Source organism: Anomaloglossus baeobatrachus, chromosome 7, assembly GCF_048569485.1.
Source record: "Anomaloglossus baeobatrachus isolate aAnoBae1 chromosome 7, aAnoBae1.hap1, whole genome shotgun sequence".
In the NCBI taxonomy this organism is placed as follows: Eukaryota; Metazoa; Chordata; class Amphibia; order Anura; family Aromobatidae; genus Anomaloglossus; species Anomaloglossus baeobatrachus.
This window is the reverse complement of record NC_134359.1, coordinates 35645305-35670623: the sequence shown is the minus strand read 5'-3', so window position 1 is coordinate 35670623 and position 25319 is coordinate 35645305. Positions and strand designations below refer to the sequence as shown.

At 43.3% G+C, this 25319-nt stretch overlaps 1 protein-coding gene across 16 annotated transcripts in view; it reads left to right on the top strand.

Moving 5' to 3' along the window:
• Positions 1-25319, top strand: part of NEB (nebulin) — a 265748-nt gene that overhangs the window by 180993 nt on the left and 59436 nt on the right. For 14 of the 16 annotated variants that reach the window (XM_075317192.1, XM_075317208.1, XM_075317207.1 and 11 more), the window contains 9 exons: positions 86-190; positions 5100-5204; positions 6603-6707; positions 15334-15438; positions 22974-23078; positions 23193-23300; positions 23514-23618; positions 23707-23811; positions 24968-25072. In XM_075317192.1, coding sequence (XP_075173307.1) covers positions 86-190; positions 5100-5204; positions 6603-6707; positions 15334-15438; positions 22974-23078; positions 23193-23300; positions 23514-23618; positions 23707-23811; positions 24968-25072 — 948 coding nt within the window. Of the gene's footprint in view, positions 1-85; positions 191-5099; positions 5205-6602; positions 6708-15333; positions 15439-15836; positions 15942-22973; positions 23079-23192; positions 23301-23513; positions 23619-23706; positions 23812-24967; positions 25073-25319 lie in introns of all 16 variants that reach the window. The other 2 variants (XM_075317196.1, XM_075317191.1) reach the window with 1 other exon arrangement.

The following is a 25319-nucleotide window of genomic DNA, read 5'->3' as shown; positions in this document are numbered from 1 at the left end:
ACGTATCCATCTAACTGGCTTACTATGCTAATATTTTGTGGTAGAATCTCACATTTTTATATTTCTTATGTTGCGTTTTCTATAGGTAAAATATAAAGAGAAGTATGTCAGCCAGCTGGGTGCTTGGAGATCCATTCCTGATCGCCCCGAGTACTTCCATCATCGCGCCGTCACAGACTCCATCAGCGATGTGAGTAGAACATAAATACACATTACTAATAACTGTATCATCAAAAAAGTCATTGTTAGTTCCCCAATTAATTGTTTTAATAAAAGGTATACCAGCATATAAGTGGAATATGTGGCCCTTAAAGGGGTTGTCTCTTATTGTTAAATAGGTCAAATCGCAACCAAAAAAACTATTTTGCAATATACTGTTCAAAAATACTCTCCGTTCTCAAGAATGGAAGGATTTTTAATTTGACAGTTTATCCTCATTGCTTAGGTTACTGGCCACTTCTGCTTGGTATCAGCGGTAGCCGGTTTCCTAAGCAAGACGCGCAACACTTAGGCGGGCTTTGCACACTACGACATCGCAGGTGCGATGTCGGTGGGGTCAAATTGAAAATGACATACGTCCGGCATCGCATGCGACATCGTAGTGTGTAAAGGCTCTATGATACGATTAACGAGCGCAAAAGCGTCGTAATCGTATCATCGGTGCAGCGTCGGCGTAATCCATAATTACGCTGACGCGACGGTCCGATGTTGTTCCTCGCTCCTGTGGCAGCACACATCGCTGTGTGTGAAGCTGCAGGAGCAAGGAACATCTCCTACCGGCGTCACTGCGGCTTCCGTAGGATATGCGGAAGGAAGGAGGTGGGCGGGATGTTTGCATCCCGCTCATCTCCGCCCCTCCGCTCCTATTGGCCGCCTGCCGTGTGACGTCGCAGTGACGCCGTACGACCCGCCCCCTTAATAAGGAGGCGGGTCGCCGGCCAGAGCGACGTCCCAGGACAGGTGAGTCCATGTGAAGCTGCCATAGCGATAATGTTCTCTACGGCAGTTATCACAAGGATATCGCAGCTGCGACGGGGGCGGGGACTATCGCGCTCGGCATCGCAGCATCGGCCTGCGATGTCGCAGCGTGCAAAGTACCCCTTACAGCGTGCAAGTGGTGCTCAGAAGATGTCCAGATCACTGGGTCCGGCCAGATCCAGTGTCCCCGAGTTCCTCTGATGCTACAGATGCAAAGCTTCCTCCACGTGCAGCAAAGGAGAGGAGAAGGTTCGGTCCAGGTGCACGACCATGCCACTGATCTCATCTGTTAGTCTTCAGGAGTGCACCACTCCCCGGCAAACTGTAGGTAGGGAGCTCCTGACTATTGAAGATGAGGCAACCCCTTTAAGGTCCCATTGTAAAAAAAAAAAAATATGTATAATGGATGGTGAATTTTGAAGCTGCGCTTTCCTATGCACATAAAATAAAGTTATACCACTACATATTGGCCTGATGAAGGCCAAAATTAGACTTTTGACCATCTGGAGAATGGAAAGCTATGGAGCTTTTCTTGGCATATGTTAAATATGTGACATTCATCCGCTGATTGTACCTCTTATGCGGCCTTAAAATCTTAATATCTTCCCTCGTAACCAGGGATTATGCTGCCGACAATATGCAAGCTGTATGTGGGCCGAACAATTGCATTAATCATTCATCCCCATACAGTCTGCATCGGTCTATGTTGAAGGGGCACCGGTCAACTTGTCCCATCGTCGGTAGGCGCTCGGCCATGGAGGATACCTTTACCCGTCTGGCACTTTATTTGGGCGCTTTAATACTTTTCGCTTTCACTAGCAAATCTTCCGAAATTTGGAATCAGTATAATAATAAAGCAAACACTAACGTTCAGCCCATGGAACTAATTGAATTTGTGATCTGCTCTAACCTAAAAGCTCTTCACAACTGAAGCTAATTAAAAGAGAGAAAATGACAGTGTAAAGAGCTGTTAGGTTGATTGGATTTTCCCTGAATTGTAAATAATGCTATAAAAAAGTACAAAAAAGACAATTATATAATATGGAGACGTGAATATTTATTCCTAGTCAATGTTTATGCTTTAACCCTTGTCTGGTACCACGAAAAAAAACTCACTAGTGATACCAATCTGCATGGGGTAACATTGACCCCATGGTACGAGACAAGGGTTAGCGAAGCAAAAGGAACACATCAATTAATATCAACATATTAATCAAAAACATTTTCCCATTTTGTAATATCACTAAAGGCCGCTTTACACGCTACAATTTATCTGACAATCTCATTAGCGACGTGACACGCCCAGATCGTAGTTACGATTTGCTGAAATCGCTCATAGGTGGTTTATTAGCGGTCACACGTAACGATCTCACAAGCGACACAAAATCGTTAAGCGATATATTGTTTGCCCAAGGCGGTCGTGTGGATGTTGTTCGTCGTTGCAGGGTGTCAAACGTACCAATATGTCTGCTGCGTTCCAAACGACGAACAATATTTTGAAAGTGAACGACGTGTCAGTGATCAAAGATTTTCAACCTATTTGCGATCGTTCGGAGTCGCATGTAGGTGTCACACACAATGACGCCGCTAAAGATGCCAGATGTGTGTCACGGAATCCGTGACCCCGACGACATATTGTCAGATAAATCGTAGCGTGTAACGCCGCCTTAAGGCCTCATTCACACATCCAATTTTTTTTACATACATGAAAAACAGACTGATTATTTTCAGGAGACTGATCACAGTGGGATCCAATTTTTTTCTCATTCGTAAAGAATAATAAATAAAAAGGTTTCTGCTATCCTCGTTCTGACAGTCCATGAAAATTTTACCATGGATGTCAACCATGTGCAGTCTGATTTTTTCACTGACTCATAGACTTGCTGTCACAGTTGCGACAGGGAAATATGGCGCACGACACGACGCACAACATAGCACAAGGGGTACATCGGGAACATTTTAACATCAGCGGGTCCTAGCGCTAGTGAGAGGGAAGATGGACACCACTTCCACTTACCTTCATCTGTACCCTGCTCTCCTCCTCACCTGTCTCCGCGCAGGAATCTGAAGCCCCGAGTGACCCTACAGTAGTCCTGGCAAGTGAGTGAGTAGGTAAGGATCACTAGTCCCACTACTGCACTAAAACTACACACCAAGGGAAGATAAGACAGACAGGGGGAAAACACACCAACACCAGTAACTTGCAGAGAGGGTTCCACCAACTCTAAATGAGAGTGAATAACCGACGCCCTCTACTGGAAGCAGAGGGTATATATATATATATATATATATATATATATATATATATATATGGACTGGGAGTGGTCCAAACCGGAAACACCTGGGATGGTAATTAGAGTGCTTGCTGGAAAGGAATACTGACATGAACCCTCTCCTCCCCAAAGGAAAGGAAACTGCATTTAACTACAGGAGTGAGCATAGCAATACCTTTCTAGCCTTAATGTGACACAAGTCTCAAATGCAAAGAAACAGCCGTGACACTTGCATTGCCAATTTTAATCCAACAGTCGGATCAAAATTGGACGTCTCCGCAATTTTCTGCGCACCAGACGGTGCACGAAAAATCACGGACGTGTAAATAACCCTGCAAACAATCACATGTATGAGAGTTTTGCTTAAACACCATGGATATCACTCATACATGAAAATTAGATGTGTGACTTAAGGCCGCTTTACACGCTGCGATCTCGCTAGCGAGATCGCTAGCGTGCGTACCCACCGCCGTCAGTTTTGCGTCACGGGCAAATTGCTGCCCGTGGCACACAACATCGCTCAGACCCGACACACTACTTACCTGCTTAGCGACGTTGCTGTGACCGGCGAACCGCCTCCTCTCTAAGGGGGCGGTTCGTTTGGTGTCACAGCGACGTCACTAAGCGGCCGCCAAATCGAAGCGGAGGGGCGGAGATGAGCAGGATGAACATCCTGCCCACCTCCTTCCTTCCTCATTGCGGGCAGCCACTGGTAAGGTGTTGTTAGTCGTTCCTGCGGTGTCACACGTAGCGATGTGTGCTGCCTCGGGAACGACAAACAACCTGTGTCATGCAACAGCAACTATATTTGGGAACTGGACAGCGTGTCACCGATCAACGATAAGGTGAGTATTTTTGATCGTTAGCGGTCGCTCGTACGTGTCACACGCAATGACGTCGCTAACGATGCCGGATGTGCGTCACCAATTCCGTGACCCCAACGACAGCTCATTAGCGATGTCGTTGTGTGTAAAACGGCCTTTAGTCCTAACTCTGACAGCAAAAAGTCCATGACAGAATGAACTTTGCCAGATATCGCTGCAGGTCCAGGTTCACTAGGTTTAGAAACCCTTGATGAACTGTGATCATCAGTAGAAATTCAGATGAGCGTATATTGCTATGTAAGTCATGGATAAACTGGACATGCCAATCAAAAGCTCCAAAAAAAACCCACCCCAAAAAAAAAAAAATCTCAGATTGTCGGCCATGGAATTTTTTGAGCACCATATTATAAATCTGTTTATAAGCACAGATGTGTCCATGATGCCTAAGGTTGTATGTACAACTATAATTGATCCACGTAGGAGACTATGGGACAGAACAGCGCAAATAGGGTCTTATCCGACAGATATAAAGTGATATGTTGAAATCTGCTCACCTTGCGAAGTTGTGTGACACCCAACCAGATCAAAAAGCTGCTGCACGAACCACGAGCCCCAAGGCTAGTAACAATACGAAGGAACCGGAGATATAGTGTAGAGATGACTGAGCTTCTGAGAAATAACGAAAGACCAATATTCAGGATCCAGGTGAAGTGCGGTTTATTTGTCGACGAGTTTTGAAGTGGTCACATTTCGTTCCTCAGGAGAACCACCGATTTAGCAATTCGGTGATTCTCCTGAGGAAGAAGTGTGGCCACTTTGAAACGCGTTGAGAACTAAACCGCTTTTCATCTGGATCCTGAATATTAGTCTTTCGTTAGTTTTCAGCAGCTCAGTCATCGCCACGCTATATCTCTGGTTCCTTCACATTGTATTATCGATCTAAAACATCTCTCCTGTGGCTAAAGAATTAGTGTAAGAGCTGGATATTAATAAAATATAACATTTTATATATTCTTTCCTGCAGTTCAAGTACAAAGAAGATTTGACCTGGCTGAAGGGTATCGGCTGCTATGCCTGGGACACCCCTGATTTTACTCTTGCCGGACAGAACAAAGAACTTTATAGTGGGGTAAGTACTGAAACGTGGATGGTCTATGAGGGTCGTCACCTTGGAGTGCAATGTGACAAGTGAAAACTGATTGAAAACCGTTAATTTTTTTCAGTCTTCACTTTGCCCTTTGTATCTTTTTCTACTTACTTTGGTCACCCAATAATGTTTCTCTGTTGTCTCAATCAACCCTTCCATCATCCACTTGGATGACTCCTGGGCCAGGAGTCCTGGCACGTTACCTGGGTCCTAAAACAGCTGCTGTGCCTGTTACCTAAATTTTGTAGCTACGTCTATGAATGCATCTGTATTCAGTGAAGGCATATTTTATCATTACTGAAATAGGAGATGACAGTTGGTGCTTTTAAAATTCTATGGAGGGGGAGGAGCAGAGGTTGACACTGACATTCTGCTGCAAGTTCCCCTGAAATGACAGTTTTACTTCTCCATTACTGAGATAGGAAATGACAGGTGGTGCTTTTAAAATTCTATGGAGAGGGAGGAACTGGAGGCTGACACAGACATTCTGCTGCAAGTTCTCCTGAAATGACAGGTACACTTCCCCCTTACTGAGATAGGAAATGACAGCTGGTGATTTTAAAATTCTATGGAGAAGGAGGAGCAGTGGCCGACACCAACATTCTGCTGCAAGTTCTCCTGAAATGACAGGTATACTTCTCCATTACTGAGATAGGATAGGACAGCTGGTGCTTTTAAAATTCTATGCAGGAGCTGGAGGCTGACACAGACATTCTGCTGCAAGTTCTCCTGAAATGACAGTTACACTTCTCCATTACTGAGATTGGAAATGACAGTTGGTGCTTTTAAAATTTTATGGAGAAAGGGAGGAGCTAGAGGTCAACACAGACATTCTGCTGCAAGTTCCCCTGAAATGACAGTTATACTTCTCCATCACTGAGATAGGAAATTACATTTGGTGCTTTTAAAATCCTATGGAGAAGGGAGGAGCTGGGGGCGATACGAGCATTCTGCTGCAAGTTCCCCTAAAATGACAGTTACACTTCTCCATTATTGAGCTAGGAAATGACAGTTTGTGCTTTTAAAATTCTATGGAGAAGGGATGATTTGGAGGCCGACACAGACATTCTGCTACAAATTTCCCTAAAATTACAGTTATACTTCTCCATTACTGAGATAGGAAATGACAACTGGTGCTTTTAAAATTCTATGGAGGAGCTGGAGGCCGACACTGACATTCTGCTGCAAGTTCTGCTTTAACAACAGTTACACTATAAGGACCAGACCTGATATAAGACTTTATCACAATCCAACGTTTCCTACCTGCCCCTCATATAAACGACCATTACCACCAGTTCCCTATTGGACAGCTTTCTAGTAATTCAATGCATCTATTGGTTTAAAATATTTTGTGAATTATTTCTTTTCTTTCTTCCTCAGTACAAATACCGTCAGTCCTTTGAAAAGACCAAGTCAAAATTCATATACACGGCTGACACGCCTTTGTTTAACCACTTCAAATATGCATCTCAGCTTGCAAACGAGGTAAAGTGACGACAAAAAGGAATCTTCAAGATCTTTGTTTTGTATAATATTCTATTTCTTATTTACACAAACTTGAAAAAGATGTAGATATCAATTTTTACCACTATAAAGTACTATTCTGTTATTCTGACATTATACTACCGATATTTGGAGCATTTGTGCCGCCTTAAACAAAATATTGCATTATTATATATACAAAAATTATATATTTCTAACTATAAAAACATATAAAAAAAATATCTGCCCTGGGCTATAAGCCTCACAATTGTATTTTTTTATTATTATATAGAGATTATTATCTGTAAATTTATACTATAATCTAATTAAGTAGAATTGGTATTTAGGTGATGCAGGCATTTCTTTGTCGCTCCATTGGGAGACCCAGACAATTGGGTGTATAGGCTATGCCTCCGGAGGCCGCACAAAGTATTACACTAAAAGTGTAAAGCCCCTCCCCTTCTGCCTATACACCTCCCGTGCTCCCACGGGCTCCTCAGTTAGTTTTTTGCTTTGTGCGAAGGAGGCAGACATGCACGCATAGCTCCACAGATTAGTCAGCAGCAGCTGCTGACTATGTCGGATGGAAGAAAAGAGGGCCCTTAACAGGGCCCCCAGCATGCTCCCTTCTCACCCCACTGTGTCGGCGGTGTTGTTAAGGTTGAGGTATCCATTGCGGGTACGGAGGCTGGAGCCCACATGCTGTTTTCCTTCCCCATCCCCCTTAGGGCTCTGGGTGAAGTGGGATCCTATCGGTCTCCAGGCACTGAGACCGTGCTCCATCCACAGCCCCTGGGGATTCTGCTGGATAAGGAGCCGAGTATCGTTCAGGGACATGGCCCTGCTACTTTGAGGTACTCTGTGTCCCCGTGGGGACCGCGCACAGAAACACTCCAGCATTGCTGGGTGTGTTAGTGCGCCGGGGACCGCGGCGCTGACCGCACTTGTGCCATCACACGCTGCAGCGTGGCTGGGTGTGTAGTGTATTGGGGACTACCGCGCTGACCGCCGCTGCCATTGTTATACATGCAGCGCGGCTGGGACTGTTAGTGCGCCGGGGACATCCGCGCCGACCGCGCTTATACGGCGGCCGCGCTTATAACTATAGTCCCCGGCTTCTGCGGCCTAGTCTCATTCTCTTCCCGCCCCCAGGCCTGCCAGTCAGGGGAAGGGCGGGACGCTGTACAGAATGTCAGCACTGAGGGCTGGAGCATGCTTTGCATACTCCTCCCCCCTCACTGTGCACAGTGGGGCACCAGTTTCCCGCACTTTCTAGGGCACGCCCACGGCCCCCTCCTCTCCTCAGGATGCCGGCAGCCATTCCTGTCAGCTCTTCTGACGCTGGAGAGGGGAGACAAGCTCTGGGAGACCCAGGCAGGGATTCTGGTGGCCACACAACCGCTTTGAGCGGCCGGTAAGCAGCACCTCAGGTGCTGGCCCCACTTGTGCAGAAGTGTACTTATAGATTATATGATTATAGGCTATACTTTACACTGTATAGTGCACGGTTGATTTTTGGCTATATACCCTCCTGGGTTGCTCAGGGGAGACAACAGCATGGCGCCCACAAGAAGCAGGGGTGCCAAAACACAGGCTTACTATGCTGCCTGCGCCGCATGTACGGCTTCACTACCGGCAGGTTCCACTGACCCTCATTGTGTGCACTGCTCGGCCCCTGTGGCACTTACTCAGCCGGAGCCTCTGCTAAGGGTGGCCCAGGGGGAACCACCTGCTAACACTGTCCAGGTGACAGTTTTTACTGAAAGGCTTTCTGATATGGTGAAGCGGAGGTAGCTGATCAGGATTCTGATCCTGAGGCTGCTCTCAACCTTGATACTCCTGATGGGGACGCCATAGTGAATGATCTTATCGCGTTCATAAATCAAATGTTGGATATTTCTCCCTCAGCTCCTCCAGTAGAGGAGTCAGCTTCTCAGCAGGAGAAATTCCGTTTCAGGTTCCCCAAGCGTACAACGAGTATGTTTCTGGACCACTCTGACTTCAGAGAGGCAGTCCAGAAACACCGGGCTTGTCCAGATAAGCGTTTTTCTAAGCGCCTTAAGGATACACGTTATCCCTTCCCCCCTGACGTGGTCAAGGGCTGGACTCAGTGTCCCAAGGTGGATCCTCCAATCTCCAGACTGGCGGCTAGATCCATAGTTGCAGTTGAAGATGGGGCTTCACTCAAGGATGCCACTGACAGACAGATGGAGCTCTGGTTGAAATCCATCTATGAAGCTATCGGCGCGTCTTTTGCTCCAGCATTCGCAGCCGTATGGGCACTCCAAGCTATCTCAGCGGGTCAAGCGCAAATTGACGCACTCACACGTACGTCTGCGCCGCAAGTGGCTTCCATAACATCTCAAACGTCGGCATTTGCGTCCTACGCTATTAATGCTGTCCTGGACTCTGCGAGCCGTACGGCGGTTGCAGCCGACAATTCGGTGGCAATACGCAGGGCCTTGTGGCTACGGGAATGGAAGGCAGATTCGGCTTCCAAAAAGTGCTTAACCGGTTTGCCATTTTCTGGCGACCGTTTGTTTGGTGAGAGATTGGATGAAATCATCAAGCAATCCAAGGGAAAGGAAACATCCTTACCCCAGGCCAAACCAAACTTACCCCAACAGAGGAGGGGACAGTCGAGGTTTCGGTCCTTTCGGGGTGCGGGCAGGTCCCAATTCTCCTCGTCCAAAAGGCCTCAGAAGGATCAGAGGAACTCCGATTCATGGCGGTCTAAGTCACGCCCTAAAAAGACCGCCGGAGGTGCCGCTACCAAGGCGGCTTCCTCATGACTTACGGCCACTTCACACCGCATCCTCGGTCGGTGGAAGGCTCTCCCGCTTTTGCGACACCTGGCTGCCACAGGTAAAAGACCGTTGGGTGAGAGACATTCTGTCTCACGGTTACAGGATAGAGTTCAGCTCTCATCCTCCGACTCGATTCTTCAGGACATCTCCGCCTCCCGAGCGAGCCGATGCTCTTCTGCAGGCGCTGGGCACTCTGAAGGCAGAAGGAGTGGTGGTCCCTGTTCCTCTTCAGCAACAGGGTCACGGTTTTTACTCCAACCTGTTTGTGGTTCCAAAGAAGGACGGGTCTTTCCGTCCTGTCCTGGACCTAAAACTGCTCAACAAACACGTAAAGACCAGGCGGTTCCGGATGGAATCCCTCCGCTCCGTCATCGCCTCAATGTCTCAAGGAGATTTCCTTGCATCGATCGATATCAAAGATGCTTATCTCCACGTTCCGATTGCTCCAGAGCATCAGCGCTTTCTGCGCTTCGCCATAGGAGACGAACACCTTCAGTTCGTGGCACTGCCGTTCGGCCTGGCGACAGCCCCACGGGTTTTCACCAAGGTCATGGCTACAGTAGTCGCGGTCCTCCACTCTCATGGTCACTCGGTGATCCCTTACTTAGACGATCTGCTGGTCAAGGCTCCCTCTCAAGAGGCATGCCAGCACAGCCTCACCGCTACTCTGGAGACTCTCCAGAGTTTCGGGTGGATCATCAATTTTCCAAAGTCAAATCTGACACCGGCCCAATCGCTGACGTATCTTGGCATGGAGTTTCATACCCTCTCAGCGATAGTGAAGCTTCCGCTGAACAAGCAGCGTTCACTACAGACGGGGGTGCAATCTCTCCTTCAAGGTCAGTCACACCCCTTGAGGCGCCTCATGCACTTCCTGGGGAAGATGGTGGCAGCAATGGAGGCAGTTCCTTTCGCGCAGTTTCACCTGCGTCCTCTTCAATGGGACATCCTACGCAAATGGGACAGGAAGCCGACGTCCCTCGACAGGAACGTCTCCCTCTCTCAGGCAACCAAAGCTTCCCTTCGGTGGTGGCTTCTTCCCACTTCATTATCGAAGGGGAAATCCTTCCTACCCCCATCCTGGGCGGTGGTCACGACGGACGCGAGTCTGTCAGGGTGGGGAGCAGTCTTTCTCCACCACAGGGCTCAGGGTACGTGGACCCAGCAAGAGTCCTCACTTCAGATCAATGTTCTGGAGATCAGGGCAGTGTATCTTGCCCTGAAAGCGTTCCAGCAGTGGCTGGAAGGCAAGCAGATCCGAATTCAGTCGGACAACTCCACAGCGGTGGCTTACATCAACCACCAAGGAGGAACACGCAGTCGGCAAGCCTTCCAGGAAGTCCGGCGGATTTTGATGTGGGTGGAAGCCACGGCCTCCACCATCTCCGCAGTTCACATCCCAGGCGTGGAAAATTGGGAAGCAGATTTTCTCAGTCGCCAGGGCATGGACGCAGGGGAATGGTCCCTTCACCCGGACGTGTTTCAGGAGATCTGTTGCCGCTGGGGGATGCCGGACGTCGACCTAATGGCGTCCCGGCACAACAACAAGGTCACGGCATTCATGGCACGTTCTCACGATCACAGAGCTCTGGCGGCAGACGCCTTAGTTCAAGATTGGTCGCAGTTTCAACTCCCTTATGTGTTTCCTCCGCTGGCACTGTTGCCCAGAGTGTTACGCAAGATCAGGGCCGACTGCCGCCGCGCCATCCTCGTCGCTCCAGACTGGCCGAGGAGGTCGTGGTACCCGGATCTGTGGCATCTCACGGTCGGCCAACCGTGGGCACTACCAGACCGACCAGACTTGCTGTCTCAAGGGCCGTTTTTCCATCTGAATTCTGCGGCCCTCAACCTGACTGTGTGGCCATTGAGTCCTGGATCTTAGCGTCTTCAGGATTATCCCAGGAGGTCATTGCCACTATGAGACAGGCTAGGAAACCAACGTCCGCCAGGATCTACCACAGGACGTGGAAAATATTCCTGTCATGGTGCTCTGCTCGGGGTTTTTCTCCCTGGCCATTTGCCTTGCCCACTTTCCTGTCCTTTCTTCAGTCCGGATTGGAAAAGGGTTTGTCACTCGGCTCCCTTAAGGGACAAGTCTCTGCGCTCTCTGTGTTTTTTCAGAAGCGCCTGGCCAGACTTCCACAGGTACGCACGTTCCTGCAGGGGGTTTGTCACATCGTTCCTCCTTACAAACGTCCGTTGGAACCCTGGGATCTGAACAGGGTGCTGATGGTTCTTCAGAAACCACCGTTCGAGCCAATGAGGGATATTTCTCTCGCACGCCTTTCGCAGAAAGTGGTTTTCCTAGTAGCAGTCACTTCACTTCGGAGAGTGTCTGAGCTGGCAGCTCTGTCATGCAAAGCCCCCTTCCTGGTGTTTCACCAGGACAAGGTGGTTCTGCGTCCGGTTCCGGAATTTCTCCCTAAGGTGGTATCCCCCTTTCATCTCAATCAGGATATCTCCTTACCCTCTTTTTGTCCTCATCCAGTTCACCAATGTGAAAAGGATTTGCACTTGTTAGATCTGGTGAGAGCACTCAGACTCTACATTTCTTGTACGGCGCCCCTGCGCCGCTCGGATGCACTCTTTGTCCTTGTCGCTGGCCGGCGTAAAGGGTCACAGGCTTCCAAATCAACCCTGGCTCGGTGGATCAAGGAACCAATTCTCGAAGCTTACCGTTCTGCTGGGCTTCCGGTTCCCTCAGGGCTGAAGGCCCATTCTACCAGAGCCGTGGGTGCGTCCTGGGCTTTGAGGCACCAGGCTACGGCTCAGCAGGTGTGTCAGGCGGCTACCTGGTCGAGCCTGCACACTTTCACGAAACACTATCAGGTGCATACCTATGCTTCGGCAGATGCCAGCCTAGGTAGGCGAGTCCTTCAGGCGGCGGTTGCCCACCTGTAGGACGGAGCCGTTACGGCTCTATTATGAGGTATTATTTACCCACCCAGGGACTGCTTTTGGACGTCCCAATTGTCTGGGTCTCCCAATGGAGCGACAAAGAAGAAGGGAATTTTGTTTACTTACCGTAAATTCCTTTTCTTCTAGCTCCAATTGGGAGACCCAGCACCCGCCCCTGTTTTTTTGTGTACACATGTTGTTCATGTTGAATGGTTTCAGTTCTCCGATATTCCTTCGGATTGAATTTACTTTAAACCAGTTTATAATTTTTTTCCTCCTTCTTGCTTTTGCACCAAAACTGAGGAGCCCGTGGGAGCACGGGGGGTGTATAGGCAGAAGGGGAGGGGCTTTACACTTTTAGTGTAATACTTTGTGCGGCCTCCGGAGGCATAGCCTATACACCCAATTGTCTGGGTCTCCCAATTGAAGCTAGAAGAAAAGGAATTTACGGTAAGTAAACAAAATTCCCTTCATCAGCGAGTGTCACGCTATATGTAAATCACACATATTTAATCAATTTAAATATATGAATTTATAGATTATAATTCTAATTATGTCATTTTTCTCTTTCCCATTTTATTTTGATTTGTTACTGATTTATTTAACGCTTTTTTTTGTTATATGTAATGTAAAAGTTTAAAGGGTTATTTCCAAAATGTGAAGTTATCCCCTATCAAGTGGATAGAAGATAACTTACTGGTAGCTGGGAGGGGGTGAGTGCTTTGATCCTCAGCAATCCCAAGAACAGGGCTCTGTAAAATGCCGTCTTGAATGGAGTAGAGGTGAGCATGCTCGACCTCCGCTCCACCTATTGTCTATGGGACTGCTGGAAATAGCCGACTGCTGCACTCGAGTATGCGCACTGCACTGTTGAGCATGTGCACCTTTGCTCCATTCAAGACAGAGTTGTTCAGAGAGCCTGCTCCTCAAGATCACTGGAGATCCCAGTTGTTAGAACCCCAGTAATGAAAAAAATATCCCTAGGGGATAACATTATATTTTGGGAATAATCCTTTAATTTACAGATATTATTTTATATGACATTGTATTATCACTGTATCTCGTGAACTTTTTCAGCAATTTTCTCTTTATAACAATACTTAGATTTATTATTATTATTTTTATTACTATTATTATTATTATTATTATTATTATATAGCGTTCTGTCTTATTTTTTTTATTATTATATGTATTATTATTTCTTTATTTTGTATTATATTGCATATAATAGTTATTTTTTATATTTAGATCTATTTTTATATTTATCTTTTTTTCTACTTATATCTATCATTTTGAAATGTCAAAGTATTAGTGATGTTGTCAAGATGAGAATAATAATTAAAGGGGACCAACCACCAGGATTTTCCTATATAACCTAAAGCCAATGCTATACTGGCGCTATTATGCTGATTCTATACATACCTTTAGTTGTGAGATCGGATGTATAGTTTCTGAAATACAGGCAAGTAAAGTTTGTGAAATGCACTGTTATTTGATTGATAGCAGCTACAGAATATCTAATAGGTGTGTCGGGTTTGCTAGTTATTCCCACCAGTCTGCCTGTCTGTCCTTCCTCTCCCTCATCCCCCTGTAATAACAGAGACAGGGAGAGGAAGGACAGACAGGCAGATAGACAGGGGCGGGAATAACTAGCAAAACCTGACCCTCCTATTAGATATTCTGCAGCATCTATCATCTATCAATCAAGTAACAGTGCATTTCACAAACTTTACTTGCCTGTATTTCATAAACTATATATCTGATCTCACAACTAAAGGTATGTATAGAATCAGCCTGATAGCGCCAGTATAGCACTGGATTTAGTTTATATAGGAAAACCCTGGTGGGTGTTCCTCTTGAAAAGGGTTTTCAAATACTCCCGTATCATATTGAATAGGCCATCAATATCAGATCACTGGGGGACCAGATGTAAACAGGATACAATGCAGAGCATAATGGTTTAGTGGCCACTGATGGATACTACATATCAGCCTCAGTTACATGACTAGGAAGCAAACCTGCAGTACCCAAAGTGGCCACTAAACAGTGAAACGTGTTCCACATACATCTACATCCAGCTGCTGCCTGAGCTGCTATGAGCGGTGTGTTGGACTCCCTCCGGTCTGATATTGAGGATGTCATCAAAATAGTAGAAATTGAAAGCCCCTTTTATTATTATTATTATTATTATTATTTTCTGAAGTTTCCAGGCTGCCTTGAAGGGTGTCCAGATAATAATTAGAATAATAAGAATAATATCATACAAAATATTATTATTTATTATTATTATTATTATTATTATTATTATTATTATTTTCTGAAGGTTTCAGGCTGCCTTGAAGGGTGTCCAGATAATAATAATAATAATAATAATACAAATATATTATTATTATTATTATTATCTGGACACAAGTTTCCAGGCTGCCAGGAAGGGCGTCCAGACAATTTTTATTTTTTATTATTATTTATTATTATTATTTTTTTTATTATTATTATTATTTTATTTTCCGAAGTTTCCAGACTGCCAAGAAGGGTGTCCAGATAATAAATAATAATTTTTATTTTGTTTTTATTTTATCTGGACGCCCTTCCTGGCAGCCTGGAAACGTCAAAAAAAAAAATAATAATAATAATAATATTTATTTTATTATATTTATTTTATTTATAAAAAATTATAAAATAATAATAAAAATAATAATAATAATTATTATTATTATTATTATTATTATTATTGTTGTTTATTATTTTTATTTTCTGAAGTTTCCAGGCTGCCATGAAGGGTGTCCATACAATTTTTATTATTTATTTATTTATTAATTTATTATTATTATTATTAATAATAATAATAATAATAATAATAATATAATAGTAATTTGACAAATCTGCTGCTATTAAACTATAACTCAATGTGCTATTCTGAGCAGAAATTATACAAAGCCGCATATGAGAAGGAGAAAACACATTACACCGTTGTGGTTGATGATCCTAGACACCTTCTGGCTAAAAGTGCAAGTGAACAGATTAGCCAGGTAACAAAGTTGCCCATCAGTGGCGGCACGCTGTGGCCTGCGGCAGTCTGTCCTTTCGTCTGTGTAGGGTGTCTTCAGAGTAGGATGTCTTCTTATCACCTGTGGTTGCCACTCAAATGTCTGGTGTATATTTTGAGTGAGCGCTTTATGTGCTCTGCAATATACATGGCAAACTCTAATTATTCAGATCGAATTGTAATATACAAAGATAAAAATTATAAAGTAGTCAAAATTATATAAATTGTAAAATATAAAAAAAAACTAAAAATGAGAAAATAAATCCTCTAGTTTGCCATGTTAGACCTCAGTACATAGAGCATCTCCGCCTACATCCCATCGGGGGATCTAGCGCTGTCTTATGTGTCTTTTCTATACCCCGTTGGTCTTTGTATGAACAGAAAAAGTACAAATCTAAGGCCAAGATCCTGCTCCAACACGGGTGCAATGAAATTCAAAGGCCAGACATGTTACGGGCAATTTACAACACCAGCATGTGGAGCCAGGTAATGTCACAATATTGACACGGCTTAAGCATTAGCTTTCATCTGAGCCATAAAAAAGCCGCCATATTGTGGACTAATATAGTTAGAAAATATAACTCTCATGTGCCAATATACTATTACATAACAGTTTCAAAATAACACAGATGATTGAGTTTGATTGATGATTCAGTGTGAATATTTGTAAATAGTGTCCGATTGCAGATTCTAGCTAGAGCAGCAGTTCAAAGCAGCTTTTAATAGAACATGCACTAGCCAGCTAAACCAACACTTGATGAAAACATCTGTCGAAAACACCTAAACCTCAGGAACCTTGAATTTTGAAACACTAGATGCATCCTTACAGACAATAGTGGTGCTGTTTCTTGAAAAAAATGAGATTGATCCCAGTTTTTAGCTTTAGATTACAACTTTAACGAGGTGGTTTTTGCCACCACCATTAAGAGTAGCAAAACGTTTTGTTAATTTTTTTTCTTTACTTATTTATCAGCCTTTACAAAGTTATGTATCTTTGTAACATACTTCATAACCCTATTTTGCATCCTTCTATCTCTGACATCACGCTGAAAGTACTTGTTTAGTTGCCTAGTTAATGCTCTTTTATAGGCTGCTTTGAACTGCAGCCCTAACAAGAATCTGTACTCACATACTATTTAAAAAAAGATTCTCTGCTTCTTTCCCCCATTTTCAGTGAGTGTATTTGTAAACAGTGTCAGATTTTTGCTAGAGCAGTAGTTCAAAGCAGTGTTTAAAAGAGCATGAACTAGTCAGCTAAACCAGCATTTGATAAAATAAGGTTATGGAGTATATCACAAAGAGTCTGTTCACATGGGCATTGTGGTCAGGTCTGCTAGCATAGTCCAAAAACATTTCTCAAAAACACCTAATACTATATGCATCCATATACACACTAGTGGTGCTATTTTTTTAAAAAAGGAGATTGATCCAGGTTTTTTATCATAGATTAACACTTAAAAGAGGTAGTTTATGCCCCCCCCATTAAGAGAAATACAACTTGTTTTTACATTTTTTTCCTTTATTTATTGATCAGCCTTTACAAACTAATGAATCTTAACATACTCCATAACCTTATTTTGCTTCCTTCTATCTCCAACACTATGTTGAAAGCACTGGTTTAGCTACCTAGTTCTTGCTCTTTTATAAGCTGCTTTAAACTGCAGTCCTAACAACAATCTTTACTCACATACTATTTAAAATAAAAATGCTCTCCATGTGGAAGATTCTCTTCTTCTTTCCCCCATTTTCAGTGAGGGTATTTGTAAACAGTGTCTGAGTGCAGATTCTTACTAGAGCAGCAGTTCAAAGCAGCTTTTAAAAGAGCATGAACTAGCCAGCTAAAATAAACAAAATAATTTTATGGAGTATATAACATTAAAACAGTGGTTTCCAACCTGTTGTAAAAGTAGAACTCCTATTCTCCTACAAGCTGGAAGTTGTAGTTGTATCTTATTGTATCGCAGGAATTTTAGTTCAGTGAGCGTATTTTTAAATAGTGTCTGAGTGCAGATTATAGCAAGAGCAGCAATTCAAAGCAGCTTTTAAAAGAGCATGAGCTAGTCATCTAAACCAGTACTTGATAAAATAAGCAAAATAAGGTTATAAAGTATATTACAAAGATTCCTAACTTTAGACACCTAAGATAACATTAGAGCAGTGGTTTGCAACCTGTTGTAAAAGTAGAACTCCTATTCTCTTACAAGCTGGGAGTTGTAGTTGTAGCTTAGAGAAGTGTATCGCAGGTAATTATAATTCAGTGAGAGTATTTGTAAACAGTGTCTGAGTGCAGATTCTTGCTAGAGCAGCAGTTCAAAGCAGCTTTTAAAAGAGCATGAACTAGTCAGCTAAACCAGTGCTTGATAAATAAGCAAATTAAGGTTACAAAGATTCCTGACTTTAGACACCTATGATAACATTAGAACAGTGGTTTACAACCTGTTGTAAAACTATAACTCCTATTCTCTAAACGTTGGGAGTTGTAGTTGTAGCTTAGGGAAATGTATCACAGGTAATTAGTAATTACCTACGATACATTTCTCTAAGTTAAAACTACAACTCCCAGCGCTGGTTTAGCTGATTTGTTCATGTTCTTTTAAATGCTGCTTTGAACTGTTGCTTTTGCAAGAATCTGCCTCAGACACTGTTTACAAATACTCTCCTTGAACTATAATTAGTAGTTATAGATCAGTGAGAGTATTTGTAAACAGTATCTGAGTGTAGATTCTTGCTAGAGCAGCAGTTCAAAGCAGCGTTTAAAAGAGCATGAACTAGTCAGCTAAACCAGCGCTGGGAGTTGTAGTTGTAATTTAGAGAAATGTATCGCAGGTAATTATAGTTCTATTTGATTGCAGTGCCATGTATCAGAAATCTATTCTGTAAAGACTCCGCATTTATGTCCCAATCACATCCCGTATATTAATGTACCCAGCTCAGGATGTTTAACGATGGCTCATGAAGCCTAATCACCGCATCCTATGGGGAGGTCAGGTCTAACTGCAATTGTCACCTGCTTCCTAATGAACAACGAGCAATTTAATTCCCGTCAATGGGCAAGCAGAGCCCTGTAGAAGCGTGCGGCGCCGCACATCCCCTGATAGCGTGCGGCGTATGTGTCAGTGATAAGAGCACTTGTTCAGCTCATCCGATAAGTAACAGAAGCAATCTAATCTGGACCGTTCACAGACAGGCAAGTGTCATTTTATCACTAAGGAGATGTAACGTGTGGGAGTGATGAGACTGCACAACTACAATGATATAGTCATCCGTCTGAATGGGATGGAGACAGGTAGCACGGCACATTTATGGGGGCTCGCACACACAGGGGGGGGCGTCATTCTTTCTTTTTACATCCACCTCCTCCTGTTGCATGCATTTGTTTCCGAAAAGTTAGTTTTTGGGCTCTGTCTTTTGTTCTTGCATGGCGTGGGTATGATGGATTGCAGTGTAGAGTGACGACCTTGTGGCTTTCTCATATATTAATGCACTGTATATACAGAATAAGTGTATATATATACGGGGGAAGATTTACTAATAGGTTTGCACATCGACTTGGGTGAGTAAATTTCCCCCCTTTGCTGATTGACGTTTAGATTTTTGTCCTAGAGTTTAGTTATTGTTTGATTATATTTTATACCATGTATTAATATATTCTCATTATACACTATACTACATTTTATATCACATCATGACATATTAAAGGGGTGTTCTCAGGATGAAACTTTAGGATGCACCAATCCTGTCCCATGGCTTTCTTCTTTGCTGGTGCTCCTGAAGATTGACAGTCATGGTCGCAACGTTGGTCTAAACTATGCTTTCTGCCGAGGTGCTAGCAAAGCTTTGTCTCTGCAGCATTGAAGAAGAGCAGGGGGACTGATGCCGGTCATATCCGGTGATACGGCCAGCTTCAGAGCGGCACGGAAAGCTGTAAGGAATAGAGGCTTCCCAGGTTGCGCACTCCTTGCTTAGGAAACCGGCCACACTGAGACATAGACAGCTCTGGTTTTGAGAATTTGTAAATTGGAATGTTTGTTTTTACAAAAACTTTGCTACTTTCCCATTTATGAACTTGAGACAACCCCTTTAATTGATGTTATAGTAGCTTCGCCCCAGCCTCTCATGTTCACTTGAATGGCGCCATGCTGTCATCTGAATGCAGTACGATTTACGCCAATGGAGAAGATGGAGAATGATGGACAATGGAGTCCATCATTGGAGAATGGACAATGGAGTCCATCATTGGAGAATGGACAATGGAGTCCATCATTGGAGAATGGACAATGGAGTCCATCATTGGAGAATGGACAATGGAGTCCATCATTGGAGAATGGACAATGGAGTCCATCATTGGAGAATGGACAATGGCGTCCATCATTGGAGAATGGACAATGGAGTCCATCATTGGAGAATGGACAATGGAGTCCACCATTGAAGAATGGACAATGGAGTCCACCATTGAAGAATGGACAATGGAGTCCACCATTGAAGAATGGACAATGGAGTCCACCATTGGAGAATGGACAATGGAGTCCACCATTGGAGAATGGACAATCGAATACATCATTGGAGAATGGACAATGGAGTCCATCATTGGAGAATGGACAATGGAGTCCATCATTGGAGAATGGACAATGGAGTCCATCATTGGAGAATGGACAATGGAGTCCATCATTGGAGAATGGACAATGGAGTCCATCATTGGAGAATGGACAATGGAGTCCATCATTGGAGAATGGACAATGGAGTCCATCATTGGAGAATGGACAATGGTGTCCATCATTGGAGAATGGACAATGGTGTCCATCATTGGAGAATGGACAATGGTGTCCATCATTGGAGAATGGACAATGGAGTCCATCATTGGAGAATGGACAATGGAGTCCATCATTGGAGAATGGACAATGGAGTCCATCATTGGAGAATGGACAATGGAGTCCATCATTGGAGAATGGACAATGGAGTCCACCATTGAAGAATGGACAATGGAGTCCACCATTAGAGAATGGACAATGGAGTCCACCATTGGAGAATGGAAAATGGAATACATCATTGGAGAATGGACAATGGAGTCCATCATTGGAGAATGAACAATGGAGTCCACCATTGGAAAATGGACAATGGAATCCATCATTGGAGAATGGACAATGGAGTCCATCATTGGAGAATGGACAATGGAGTCCATCATTGGAGAATGGACAATGGAGTCCATCATTGGAGAATGGACAATGGAGTCCATCATTGGAGAATGGACAATGGAGTCCATCATTGGAGAATGGACAATGGAGTCCATCATTGGAGAATGGACAATGGAGTCCATCATTGGAGAATGGACAATGGGGTCCACCATTGAAGATTGGACAATGGAGTCCACCATTGGAGAATGGACAATGGAGTCCACCATTGGAGAATGGACAATGGAATACATCATTGGAGAATGGACAATGGAGTCCATCATTGGAGAATGGACAATGGAATCCATCATTGGAGAATGGACAATGGCGTCCACCATTGGAGAATGGACAATGGAGTCCATCATTGGAGAATGGACAATGGAGTCCATCATTGGAGAATGGACAATGGAATCCATCATTGGAGAATGGACAATGGAGTCCACCATTGGAGAATGGACAATGGAATCCATCATTGGAGAATGGACAATGGAGTCCACCATTGGAGAATGGACAATGGAATCCATCATTGTAGAATGGACAATGGAGTCCACCATTGGAGAATGGACAATGGAATCCATCATTGGAGAATGGACAATGGAGTCCATCATTGGAGAATGGACAAGTTAATCCATCATTGGAGAATGGACAAGTTAATCCATCATTGGAGAATGGACAATGGAGTCCACCATTGGAGAATGGACAATGGAGTCCACCATTGGAGAATGGACAATGGAGTCCACCATTAGAGAATGGACAATGGAGTCCACCATTGGAGAATGGACAATGGAGTCCACCATTGGAGAATGGACAATGGAGTCCACCATTGGAGAATGGACAATGGAGTCCACCATTGGAGAATGGACAATGGAGTCCACCATTGGAGAATGGACAATGGAGTCCACCATTGGAGAATGGACAATGGAGTCCACCATTGGAGATTGGACAATGGAGTCCATCAAGAAGATAGACAATGGATAAGATGGAGAAATTAAGTTTTCCATCTTCTCCGCATCTGCGTTCTGATTCTCGCTTGCGAAAGAATTGGATCACAGTGAATTATACTCAGATCAAACTCTGATCAGAGTGTCCTTAGCATAATCAGACCAATTCTCTGACATGAAAGAATATACATCACTCTGACCCCAGTCTAATTTTTGATAATATATCATACTAAGTGATAAAAAAAAGTTTTGTAAAGTCAGCTCACCCATGTATGAAAGACTGTGCAGACTGTGAAACATAGTGGAAGAAAAAATACAGTGTCTAGGCGCCATAAAAAACAAGTATTTATTGCAAAATATCCACAAAATCACACAGATAGAAAATCCAGGAAAAACAAGTAAAAAGATCAATGGCTAAATCCAAAAATACTAACGTGTTTCGGACTGTCCTTATTCATTGTACGACTAAGGACACATAGAACAAAACATGTGTACACAGTCTGAAGTGTGTGGACACAGTCTGAAACTCGTAGACACAGTCCAAAGAGCGTGGACACAATCCGAAATGCATGAACACATATTCCGAAATGTGTGTACACAGTCAGAAATGTCTTGACACGGTCCGAAACATGTGGACACATAGTCTAAAACATGTGGACACATAGTCCGAAATGTGTGGACACATAGTTTGAAACATGTAGACACAGTCTGAAACGCGTGGGAAAAGTCCAAAATGTGTGGATACAGTCTAAAACGCATAGAAACATAGTCTAAAACGTGTGGAAACAGTCTGAAACACGTGGACAGAGTTCAAAAAGCATTGACACAATCCAAAATGTGTGGACACATAGTCCGAAATGTGTGGACACAGTCCGAAATGCGTGGAAACAATAGTCTGAAACACTTCGACACATAGTGAAACATGTGGACACATTCCGAAACGCATTGATAGTCTGAAATGTGTGGACACATAGTACAAAATGTGTGGACACACAGACCGAAATGTGTGAACACACAGACCGAAATGAGTGGACATCGTCCGAAACGTGGACACACAGTCCGAAATGCGTGGACACAGTACGAAACACGTTTGCTTTTGTCTTTTTGGATTTGGCCATCATAGTATATGATACTATCATACTACATAGTTATATTAATGTTATACTATACAATATTATTGCTTTCAGTTATAGCAGTTATATTGTACTTTTATAGCTATTTCTCCACTATTCTCCCAGCTTTAAATGTTAATTTTCAATACTATACTTTAGAACATTATCCCAAATGATTCCATACTAGATTATATATTACACCTACAAATATTTAGACACCACACAATGATAACACCAAATGTGAGACTATCCTGAGTATGGTGTGCGCTGTATCTGACGGTGGCTTTTCTCTTATAGTGGAAGTATAAGGAACGCTATGAAAAGGAGAAGGACAAATACACGGCAGTCATAGACACGCCGGAGCACAACCGAGCTCAGAAGGCCGCTAAGCAGATCAGTGACGTGAGTATTGGGACAGGATCTCCGCCGGGGTCAAGGGTAGTTTATATCATTGGTGGTCTGAGGTGGTTGTGCTTAAAACAATGTTTTCTATGTTTTTTGTTTCCACATTTGTAGATTGTTTACAAAATGGAATGGAACAAAGGCAAAGCCAAGAGCTACACCTCCATCCACGACACCCCATCACTGCTGCATGCACGCAAGGTCAAAGACAAGATCAGTGAGGTGCGTATCGACCTAGAGTCATAAACCGGCCAAATCGTCAAAATAGCCATCACCCAAATGCTCATCCACCTGTTGGTTCTTCAACCCAACTCCATCAAACGGCATGAACAGGGCGTGATCAGATCTAATCCTAAGTCCGGGGCCAGAATTACAGGAATTTATACCAACGTGAATGATATGGATTAGTAATTGATTCTGTTTTGTCTTTCACAGCTGAAATATAAAGAACTGTATGAGAAGAGCAGAGGACACTGCACCATGGTGGCCGATGCCGTTCAGATCAAGACGGCCAAAGAAGCCTACAAGTCCATTAGCAACGTCAGTAGACCTTCTCTTAGCTCTCACGTTGGGTTGCGCCTCCTCATGCGGAGGATTAATACTCTACATTTCTCCTATTTTCGTTTAGCTGGATTATAAGAAGAAGTACGAAGCAACAAAGGCACAGTGGCAGTGGACCGTGGACAGACCCGACTTCCTGCAGAACGCAAAATCATCTTTGCAGCAGAGTGACGTAAGCAGCTTTATTCCACTTCTTATTAATGCTAAAGAAATGTTAAAATATTACTAGTGTATCAGTAAAAATCTTAATAAAATTACAAAAAGAAAAATTAAAATTTAATAGAAAAATTGTTCTTCATTGTATTGTTGATCAGCAGCTGTCACCTCTTCCGGACATATCTGTTATTAAATGCTGGTATTTTTCATAACCATTCTGGAACATCTTTTTCTGAGAACTCTTTATGGTTCCATTCCTCTTTTGTGCTTCCTGGGAGTGTCCAGTTGGGGGGGTGTCCCTACACAGACTGACACTAACCAATCAGTGCGGACAGACTGTGTAAGACCACGCCCAGTCTGACAATGGAACTGTTATCAGTTTCTAGGAGGAATAATAGATATTTCAAATTGATATTATATAGTAAATACTAGTATTCATTAAAATAGGTGAGTTAAGAAAGCTGGCAGGTTCCATTTAACTAATCAGGATAGATCTGGACTGATTCCAGGGTCAACTAGGATTTTAGGTTCCATGGTATATGGGTAAGGCTGAGGGTGGGGTAAACTGGAGGCACCTGGGACCTTTTTGTCCAAAGGCCCACATTCACCTGGTGCAGGACATACATGGGTAGCTTAAGCATTCAGTGCCATAGGTACAAGAGGGTTCAGAATGGTACCCTGGCCCTGATGCTGAAGAGAAACCAAAGGCCACTTTTCCAGAAGGGACAATAGAGGTGTCAGTGGGTAGTTATTTACTTAATTTACTTATACATAGTAATATATATATATATATATATATATATATATATACACGTGTGTATGTCCCTATACATACACACATATATATTTTTTTATATATTTATATATACATATATATATAAATAAAAGCATATATATATATAGTATAATATATATATATATAATATACGAGTATACATTATATATATATCTCTCCCCATATATATCTATCTATATCTATCTCTCTCTCGCTCTCTCTATATATATATATATACATATATATATATATATAAATAATATAATGTGTGTGTGTGTATATATATATATATATATATATATATATACAGTGTATATATATATATATATATATATATATATATATAAAAAATTATTTATTATTTTTTTTAATTTACTTATTTTTTTTTTACCTTCAGTATGAGTACAAACTGGACAAAGAGTTCCAGAAAGGATGCAAACTCTCAGTCACCAATGACTTGGACACCGTCCTGGCTCTCAAGAACGCAGAAATGAACAGTAATGTGAGTAATCAACCCAAAATCTGAACCTCGGTGGCTGACCATTCGCATTTGGGCAGTCGTTAGATTATCTCTTCTGCAAACAGAAGTGTTGGAAACCTAAATTCCAACTGACAGATCCTTCTCTCCCCTGACACAATCTGTATGAGTCCTGAACACAACAGATAGTCATCTGTTTGTTTCCACCGAAACCAGTGCGTTCAGATGACTTCCAGTTGATGTGGATGGGAGGATTTAAAGAGGAGGATCA